Source organism: Bactrocera latifrons, unplaced genomic scaffold (assembly GCF_001853355.1).
Source record: "Bactrocera latifrons isolate USDA-ARS-PBARC rearing strain unplaced genomic scaffold, ASM185335v1 scaffold_35, whole genome shotgun sequence".
Lineage (NCBI taxonomy): Eukaryota > Metazoa > Arthropoda > Insecta > Diptera > Tephritidae > Bactrocera > Bactrocera latifrons.
In genome coordinates, this window is record NW_017536990.1 from 1,327,964 (window position 1) to 1,338,904 (window position 10,941).

At 35.5% G+C, this 10,941-nt stretch overlaps 1 protein-coding gene across 1 annotated transcript in view; it reads right to left on the minus strand.

Moving 5' to 3' along the window:
- LOC108971646 (protein encore) overlaps positions 1 to 10,941 on the minus strand; it is a 62,698-nt gene that overhangs the window by 24,656 nt on the left and 27,101 nt on the right. Inside the window, exon 4 of the mRNA XM_018937853.1 lies at positions 1,076 to 1,228. Within this exon, the coding sequence (XP_018793398.1) occupies positions 1,076 to 1,204 (129 nt within the window). The 5' untranslated portion in view covers positions 1,205 to 1,228. The remainder of the gene's footprint in view (positions 1 to 1,075; positions 1,229 to 10,941) is intronic.

Genomic DNA, 10,941 nt, shown 5'->3' on the forward strand with positions numbered 1-10,941 from the left:
AAAACACTCCAGCTCTGAAAGTATTCGACGCAGTACCCGCCGGGGGAAGCAGAGGAAGAAGAAGACCTCCACTCCGTTGGAAGGACCAAGTGGAGAAGGACTTGGCTTCACTTGGAATATCTAATTGGCACCACGTACCGAAAAGAAGAAACGACTGGCACGCGGTTGTTAACTCGGCTATAATCGCGTAAGAGGTGACTACGCCATGTAAGAAGAAGAAGAAGTAAATAATGTACTAAGGTGAGGAGCTGTAGTTTTTTGGCTCCACGTCAGGGATACTCATGAATTTTTCCACCGAGAATGCTACGACATAAGAAAAAGAAGATAGATATTCGTACCGATGCGACCGCAAATCATTTTTTTCGGTATTCCCACATTTGTTAGAGCTAGCTGCAGAACACACAAATCGCTAATCAATAAATTAACATCCCTAAAACATCGTCGGAAAAACGCTGTTGTAAACTTGGTTAGACCCGCGTAAGGGGTTAGGTTCCTTATATTGGCAGGCTATTGCGCCATACTTAGACCTTAGTACGAGTATATAAAGTGTACGTCATACAGAACATCAACGCTTTTTGCGAACTTTGATCCTTCATCTATTCTATTAAACTGCGAAGATCCTAGATATATAAGACAAGTTCTAAATAAAGTTGAACATAAGCAGTGGCAGAAGGTGTTAGAGCGAATTCACATAACTATGAAGTGGTTCATAACGCCCCCCTTATCCAGAGAACAATGCTGTATTCGCTCCAACGATTTTCTGTATGAGATTTGACAGAGGTTCACCATAAAAGGCACCGTAAACCAAGATTGGCTTGACCAGTTAAAACAGTAATGAATGAGGAATGGTGATAATGGTAGACCTGATGCATAGAGTGGCTGTTTTCACTATCCCTTTTACATTAAGTCCCCTAATCATGCGTATGTGACATGCTTCTTAATTGCCGCTAGCTACTGTACACATAACTTTACATTGTAAATGGCACTTGGCTACTCATAGAACTATTGTTCTATTACTAATATCTATATATCTAAATTTGAGTTAAACAGTTTTGCAAATCAAACATATACTTACTCTGCGGTTATTGCCAAAACTATTTTGTCGACCCAGAGACTCTTCAGTGCTGTACTCTTTTTGAGTTTGTGATGATGATAGACTTGGAATATTTGTAGCGACTGCTACTTGCGATTTTGTGGAACTCATAATCACAGTTCATTTATTTAAATTCTGCAAGAAACCAGAAACCAGAAAATTGGAAATTACAATATTTCAATTTGCAAAAATAAAAAAAAATAAACAAACAAAATTTGCGCTTATAGCCGAATAATAATAAACATTGAAAATTACCTCAGGATAAATTATTGAATTGGTACGACTATTAAACGCATTTGACTGTTCGATATTGTTTGTGGCAATAAAAAGGAATTTTTACGTATTTTACTGTGCAACACCGTCATACCCATTGTTCTGTATACGCTTTGCAGTTGTGGCTATTTTGAACTTAGAGGATTTGGAATTTAGCTTTTTTACTTTTGGACCTCACTTTCGCTTTACTTTTAACGTACACGGATTTGTGGAAATTCTCTGGAGTTTAAAATCATTTTTCGCAATTAGTTGGCAGTGCAGCGTACACAAGTATTTTTGTTTTTGTACACAAAAGATTTGACAGAATGATTTTTTTTCTTAGAGATTTAGTTTGTGCTTTTGAGGATTGGATTGTGGTTTTATGGTTGCGTTTACGCTTTTGTTTGTTTTTTGGTTTTTTAACTGGCTGGAGTTGCTCCAAAATCACAATTTTCATAAAAACATATTCGAAAGTTTAGCGAATTCCAAAAGTGAACACAAGTCGAAAACTACTTTTCTATACAGGAATTTGGAAATCGGTTTTTGTTCTTCATGGAGTGACCAATTAGTAAAAAAGTTACCGTACAAGTCTAGTAAGTAACTGCTACACTAAATATATATGTATATATATATTTTTTATTCTTTTTATTGTGGGTAAAACTTTCGTCTGTGCTTTTTTTGTTTTTAATTTTTTTTATTCTGTTTGTGCTTAGGGTTGTGGAAAAATCTTATCACAATAGCGCATCACTACAAATTACAACAAATACATTTACGTATACAAGTTTTCGGCGTTGTAATTTCACTTTATTAAAGCTTGTTGTTGTATTATAGATTTATTCACACTTTTTTTTCACTTTCACATTTAATTTGGCTTCCTTTAAGCAGTTCTCTTATGGCACATGCACCGACACACTTTCCTTTTTGGCTTTGACTGAAGGACCCGTATGCAATCTGGAATTTCACAATGAGTAAACCATATATTTTACACTGTGTATATTCGGCGTACAACGACAACAACAAATGAGCTGGGCTGGCAGGTTGGCCATTAAACAGCGCAACAACAATTCAATCTCGCTTTCAATTTGTTGTTGCGTTCAAATCGCCACTAAAATCAAATTAATGAGCTGTTTTCACTAAACTCGCGCAGGGAAATTACAGAATATAAAAATTTAATTCAAACGCGTCCAACGTAAACATTCGCCGATGCCAAAGTGTCTATTGTAATTAAGCGTGCGCTGGCAGCAAGCGCCTTCGGGCCATACGAGAATCATTACAGGTGGAACAGTTCTCCATGACTTCTTTATTTTTTCCTTCACGATTAACGGTGTTTTCTCTGCCACACACACACATACAGAAATATTGATGATATTGAGCACGCAGCGGCCGGTTGTGGTCGTGATTTCCACGAAATCGCAAAGTGTCGCGCAAACATGCAACCAAATCGATACTTGTTGTAAGTAAATAAATTTGAAAATTGTGCGGATAAACCAAATGTTCCGAGCACATACAAAAGCTGCCTTAAGTTGTGCGCGTCTTTTGTTGATATGTGGGGGAATGTGTGGCAAGGCATACATAAATTTGAATACCTCCGTTTGCAATAAACAAAACGAAATTGAAGGAAATGGAAATCAGAATAAACATTGAGTGAGTGAGCATTTTTCTATAAGGTGTGTTGGAGCAGCATATTAAATTAAAATATAGGATTATATGGATTGGATTACTTTATGCATAATTATTTAATGTAATTCAGTTTGATATTATGAAAAATTATAATTGAAAAGTTAGATGTGTACAAAACTATATGGATATGTGTACTGAGTAATGGCAACATTGTTCAAATCGAAATAAAGTAAAATGGCTGACTTCTACGTTGCTACAAATTTTGCTCGCTACGGGTGGCAACTGAGGAAGAGTAGAGCGGAATTCGCTGTTTCTGCTACAGGGTTGCCTCAATAGGGGTTATGAACTCCTAAGAGTTCAATGTGAATTCGAAATGTGATCGAAATAATTTAAACTTTTGAATTAGAAGAAGTGAGATTGCACCGCTGCCTTTGGCAATAATCTATGCCAAATTTCGTGGAGCCAAATGAAAAGCTTTCTACAGGAGAACTTTATTCCGATCGTTTAGTTATAATAAAATAAAATGGCATTTATGAGATAGCTGACGTATATACCATAAATTTGTGAGAGAAAAATCATGGTAACTTTATGAAAAATGAGTGCCGGGCGAGATTAAAATTGCCCGCAAATTATTGTCAGAAATCAATGAAAACGGTAGGATTTCGAATTCATCATTGAAAATAAATTCAGCGTATTATTCGCATCTGGCCTGTAGTGACATTTTCTCACGACTGAATGAGAATGATCACTGGAACAAAATTCTCCGAGAAAGAGGCTGGCAAAAGGTAATTATACTGCAAAATGGCATGGAAAAGTTACGAAACCTTGTTGCACTTCAGCTGAATAAGGTAAAATCGAGCTTGAAAAATGTAATTTTTTATAAGGGTACGAAGTTTTCAAACTCTCAATTGTCTATATACATATGTAAATACGTATTTCATATTCAACTAGAACATTAAATGAGTTCTGATTTCTGCAAATTGTGGCACACGAAAAAACTATAAAACTTACATTATTCTTGCATTTCTTTTAAGATTTTGTTAATATTGACTATAGCGAATTTCTAATTGTAATTTTGTCAACTGTTAACTTCGATTGCATCTTTCACAAATTCACCAATTATAACCAATAAGTCAAGCAATCTCAATATATTCCAGGTACTCATTCCATCCACAGTACTATTTATAAGTTCTTAACTTTAGACGGGTTATTTAGGCAACCGACATAGTTTGGTAATGTGGGCTGCATTAATTTATTAATATTTATTAAACACACTTTAAAGTGCTTTCCCAATATTTGTACAATCTAGTTGGTGGCCGAATTATGGATTTCTTAGAAATAGTCAGATAGTAGATAAAAATGCTTAATACAAATTAGTAACAAATGCCCTTTAAACCGTACTAATACACATGGAATAGCAATCTAGTCATCAAGGAAACATTTTTTGATATGATGTACATATGTATGTATGTATATAAAAGTGTATGTAATGTATGGCCCGCTTAGCAATGCCATAAAAGACGATTGTTGTTAATAGTTCAATAATTTGGTCAAACAATTCATTCAATATTAATGAAAACGCTACATTTCACATTTCTGTGGCATTGAGTGAAATGACCTACAACAATAATGACAACAATGAAGACGCGTGTGAAATATACGAACGCCAAAACGTGCCAATTCACGGGGAAATACCCATAAACACCTGAATATGCCAAAGAAAGATACACAGGTACATACATACACAAACGTACATATATATATATATTATGTCCCGCTAAAAGTTTTCGAATTTGTGTGTCTCATGTGCTGAACACAATGCTCGCGACAGACTGCAGCAGTACGACAGTGAAATGAAAATGGAGTTGTGAATCCTTCCACATGAACAGTTGTGAGAAGGCAGCAACATAACAATGGCCGGCATGTACACAAGACAACTTAGCTGTCCATTTTGCATGTACACAATTTCCATACTAATACCTTGCACTTCAATGAAATTTTCATATTTTGTTCAAAGTGAAATGTTTTATGCAAAAAATAAGTAAATAGGTAAATTTATTTGTTTTAAATTATCAATTATTATTACAAATGATGCAACAGAGCTATTTTCTGCTTTTATTTGTAAAACAACGTCAGGTTTGTTAGAGCTTTGAGTAATTTTACATTTTGCATATTAGTGGCATCACCACTCTTCCTCATCTCTCTAGTGTCTACTCTACTGTCGGCCTGCAGTCGACTACACGTGCAGCTGTCAAAATAGGTCTGTCCATAGGAACATGTGTATTTTAATATTTGACAGATGTCGTTTGCAGTCTGTCGCGAGCATTGTGTTGAACTATGAATGAGATTGTAAATGCTACCTATTTACACGAACACAAGTCATACATACTTATAGGAAAATGTTTTTATTATACACAGTATCTGTAAATAAATAAGTGCATTTGTATGTACATATACGCTATATACGCTTGTCACACGCACACATACATACATATGGAGCATACATTAGATGGTTTACAAAAGCAAAATATACAATACTAACAGTACAAGCCAACTTATTGGCAATATAAACAACAACATCATAAATAACAAGCCAACGACACTGATCAGCAACAACAGCTGCCAGCAAGCGGAAATAGTGAGAGCAACGAGCAATGGATGCTTCGGGCTATATTCGAAATACGCACACACATACACATGCTTACATGTAAACATTTTCCACAAACACACATACATACACATATCGTATATGCCCTCATACATCATCAGCAGTAAAATAAAAAAGGTAAAGTTTGAGAAATTTGGGGCAAAAATGTTGTACACGAGAGTGGCGACACTCTTCGTTGCTGTCGATGTTGTTGTTTTGGGCACACGAAGAAAAATAGCAACATTTACAAAAGAGCTTGCGTATTGCGGGTTTCGCTGAAGAGCGCCAAAGAGAGAGTGTGCTTACGAAAGCACGACAAGAAATTGGAATGGAAAGACGGAAATATGAAATAATGTGGAAGCTAAATATACATATGTACATATGTTGAAGTGTACATAAATCTGTATTTACATATGTGTATACAATTCATATCATATATAATTAGTTTATACTAATTTATTAACTTTAATGTTGTACGCCGACACACTTACTTGAAGGATTAGTAATCTCCTTCGAAAGAATAGAAAAGCATTTTCTGAATGCGAATAGGAATTACAGAAATTTAAAAAACTCTGCGGGTTTTGTATAGATTTGTATTCACCTCGTAACTTTGATTTTGAAGTAATGAATTTTTCAATATTTTTAAATAAAATGATTGGCCCGATATCCTTAAACCACTTTCTATTTGTCTTAAAGCTGTCAAGGGTTTATTAGAAAGTTTGTGTTTCCAATGGAATCACGACTACGGAGTCGTTGGAAATGTTTTGGGAATCATACTTTATATCAACAGAAGCACTTGCGTAGCACCATGCATTCAGTGAGGGTCATGAAGCCATCAAATATAAAAAAAACTAAAGAAATAATGCTTCAAAGTCATCGTTCTGGCATCAGAGAGATATCAGAGGATCTTGACGATTGAGGACCCTGCGTTTATGAACCGCGTGTGTTCATGAATGTACCGTTAAATCTATCCAACAATCTAACGAATGGTGAAATGAGACGAATCCGATAAAACATTCGTTGAAGGCAATGAAGGTCGTCGTAAGCTCAAAAAGCTATTTTGAAGGTCTATTAAAATTTGTATTAAATTTAATTTTTTATCACTCCGAGCAAATTTGATCAGATGGCGGGGATGTTTCGCTAATATGCGAAAAATAACCTAGTCGCAATTTTATCAATAGATAATCCCTTACTCAGAACAATAGTAAGAATTTTCCGGATGTATTGAAATTGGAATATTTTTATTTATATTTTTTAACTGGGATATTAGAAACTTTGCTTTACAGATCTACGGACACACTCAATATTTCAACTAAATGCCCAATTTTGACAACTTACGGAAAAAAGGAAAAACAAAAAATAGTTATGAGTTTCGAAATAACATAAAAATTTCAAGTTCACCTTTATCATTCGCTTTACTATTGAGGAAATCATTTCCAAAATATTCAATTCACTTTTGTCCTCTAATTAACCTAAAAAAAACCAAAAAAAATTCTAAAATATTCAACTACCTCTATGCTCTCCTATTTTGTCATCCTGAATAAACCAATTTCAATTTACTCCAAATGTGCGAGTGAATACCCTAGACAAAAGCACAAGCTTACCACTCAGACCATAATATTCGCATGAAATATTCAAATACTATTTCATTTCGCACGACACTCATTTTAACCCCTCATTTATGAACTTGATATGCAACAAAATATTTTTTACTACTCTGAAAAGTCTTGCAGTGAGTTGTTCACAAGTTACATATCCACGCATTTTTACAGCTGGTGGTTGCTGCTCGCTAGTCTGGCCTGCCTCATGCGAAAAATGCTTACGCCAAAAAACTCAATTGTTGGCAGTGGGGCACTTCGTCATATTGACACACATGCATACGTATGGATAACAGTGTGCGTGCGTGTGTATTCGCGCCCCTACCACCGTGCTTTTGTTAGTCTTCTTTGCGACTCGGAAAATTCTCTACAACGTCATTATCAATTCACTTTACGAGCACATTTCGTAGCGTGTGGAGAGCTCTACAACGCACCCTTCGGACGACGTCGGTATGTGTGAGTATGTGAGAATACACGCAGCACGGAGTAATTTTCGTTAACATAGTGATTGCCATGCCTCCCTAATACAACTGAGTATATGAGAAGTGAATGTCAATCACTAAGTTCCTTGGCACAAAGAAAATCAAAGTACAGATATTCATATTCCATATTTCTCGATTAATAAAATCTGCATTTGAGTTTATCGCTTAAAAATTTGCATTCGGTTGGAACAACAGGTATATTAGGTAATTAAATTCAAGATACTCGCGACTTAAGCGTGTTGTTTCTTCGATCCATTGAACTGAAACAATAAAAACTGGGCAATATAAACAGTTTCTGTGATGTAAACAGTAATATTCAGTTTGACCAGTGTTTATTTTGAACTTACTCAGAATAATTTACCTTAAAACAGACAAGAACCTCAACCACCGGATAATAGTACCGAACTTTGATGGTGTTTCTGATATATGCTAAGTAGGTTTTAGGTGTAGTGACGGGTTTTGGTACGGATACCCATTACTTCACTTCACCCAAAGACCTATGGTGAACATTTAATCAATCCTGCCTTCGAAAATGGTAAAAATGAGAAAATAGAGTAATAGTAAGTGACAAAAACAAAAGAAAAAATAATTTAATTTAGTTCTCAAGAATAAAAACTTTTTTTCTCGATTTTYAGCAAAAAGAAGAATCCTGCGGAATAATATTACTACTACTAGTAAGATTTAGACAATTTATCCATATAAATAAGTAAAGGTAAAATTTACAATTATGCTTTAAAGTTCCCTGTTTGCTCAAAGACTATATATTTCCATTTTCTCATTCAAAAAGCGAGTATTTTGTAAAAGCTACGAAATAAAACTCGAAGATTGGCAACACTGTGAGAGAATGCTATTTCTTTGTGTCAATTGCACATATTCCTTTCATTGAGTTTTTCTCCAAGCCAGCTGACAGTTGCATTGCTTTATACCACTTGTATGTATGAACGCTATGAGTATGTGAATTGTGGAATCGGTATGTGTAGGTGGGTGGTGAAATTTTCGTAAGCCGAGAGCGCGCACACATATTGGCTAGTCAACTAATTTTCGTAAATCTCTCACACGATTACGCTCATTCACTGGCTTATTTTGGGCCCGAACACTTATCGCGGCGATTGCTTTGTGTGAATGCTGCTGTTAGCTCGTGCAGAAGCACAGTTGGCATGTCATTATATGTTGGCTATTATATTTTTGTTGTTTTCCAATTAAATGTTGTATATTGGCACGAGGAATATGATGCATTTCCGGATATTATTTGGGTGACTTGTGCGAAGAGTTTTTGTTTAGGTCTGCTTTTATTTACCATTTCATACTATCACTTCGCACAGGCAAATTGAGCGGAAACTGCAAAATTTAGAAATATTTTCCGCGCATTTTGAATTTGTGTCACTTTTTGAAATTTCAAATAATATTGATTTATGTTATTTTTTTATAATGTTCCAACATTTTTTAAGTTGCCTACAATGCACTTTACAGCACCAAACCTGCATAAATACTAGATACGCCTAAAAAATTTATAGAGATTCTTCCTTTTCTTTTTGCTTGAAGTGCCCTTCCGTAGGGGTGCTCCACTAGAGCAGAATCGTTAACTGCCTGTCCGTCTGTCTGTCCAACGACAACACTACTACGCTGAAGACGACAGCAATGACGACCGTCACAACAACAAGGTTGCAATAGTGAGCTATTCGCTCGGCCTGGTGCTTGCCTGCCTGGCTGCAATTAACGACGTTGAAAACGCCAACGAGCACGTCTCCGACGACGACAACGAAGTTGTCAAAAATGTGTGCATGTGCCTTTGCACTTGTGTGCGTGTGTACGGACGTGCTCATGTATGCGTGTGTGTTTTTATGGCAAAAGAAGAAAAAAATTTCGTCCGATAAAAAGCACAATAATTTTTCCCCATTTAATTCATAACTTTTACCTAAGTTTACAGGTAGTTTTTCACATGGATTTTTGTTCAAAATGATTTAACACTATTTTCGCTTACTTTTCTCACACTATTTTCCGCACTATATTCGAGCACTTTGTGGCGATTTTCGTTTTAAACATACTCCGTTTTCGATTTTACATACATTTTTTAGACATCCTCTGAACGTTTCGCGTAAAATTGTGCAAAATTTGTAGAAAAACAAGACGATTTCTCAAATCTTTTCACTACTTTCGATTCATTTTGTACATTCTTTTCTTTTTCCTTAGATATATATGTACATATATGTAAATATATATTATTTTTTCTTTTGCTACAATCACTATTGCATAGAGCACTGAGCCTTTGAATTCCTGCTTCTACTGATTTGCTTCCGTACACGGCGACCACGACGTATCCACTATTATGGCAGACATTATGGGGAACGTACGAATTGATACTGGGCCAAGCAGTTCTGGGTTGATTTATTTCAACACTTAGTTTATTCAGTTATTCTTGCATACACCTTTCGCTCTTTCATTATATTCATCCTTGCTGCGTTGGGTGGCGCGTGAGTGAATTTGTGCTAGCCGACTGCTGGCGAGAGAGCCACTACCACTCGCCGCTACCCATTCCATTACCCATGCTATAGCCACTCCACTACGCTATATTCTGCGTGCTTTCCGAACCGAAATCGGTAAACTTATAAGTTCAATGTGGTAGGCAAATTGTACGATAAATGAGAGAAAGAGAGAGATTTTTCAAAAACAAAAGAATAAATAAACACAGCAAACTTGAGCGCCAGCGCAAAATCAAATATGTGAGAGCCCAGAAAAAGGAGATGAGAGCAAATGAAAAACGTGTCGTACCAGCAGGCTCTTCTTCGTGAAACAGGTTAAAACTAAGAAACATTATAATGGGGTGATATTTCTCTGCTGTTTCAGTCATTTTATTGTTGTTACTTTAATCATCAAACATACATAGTTTTAGATAAATACATACATACAAACATTTTTAAATATATACATATGTACATTTTGATAATGTAAATTTAAGTGGATCAAAATTATTAGTTTTGTTTTATTTCCATACTTCTTCTTGTTTAAGGATTTCTCGTGGAAGAAGTAGGGATCAGAAAAATTATTTATTGTATAAACAAATAAAAGTGAAAAGGATCTATTGCGTCCTGTAGGACAACAACGCACTTACTAAGGTACACTTATGGGGCAAACAAAAAGCAAGGTCCCTTGATGTTGTTGTTCAAAGTTAGAGAAATGTACATAGAAGAGGAAAATAAACTATCACTCGCCATGACTTTACCTTATAATTAAGAAATTATTAAAAAAAAT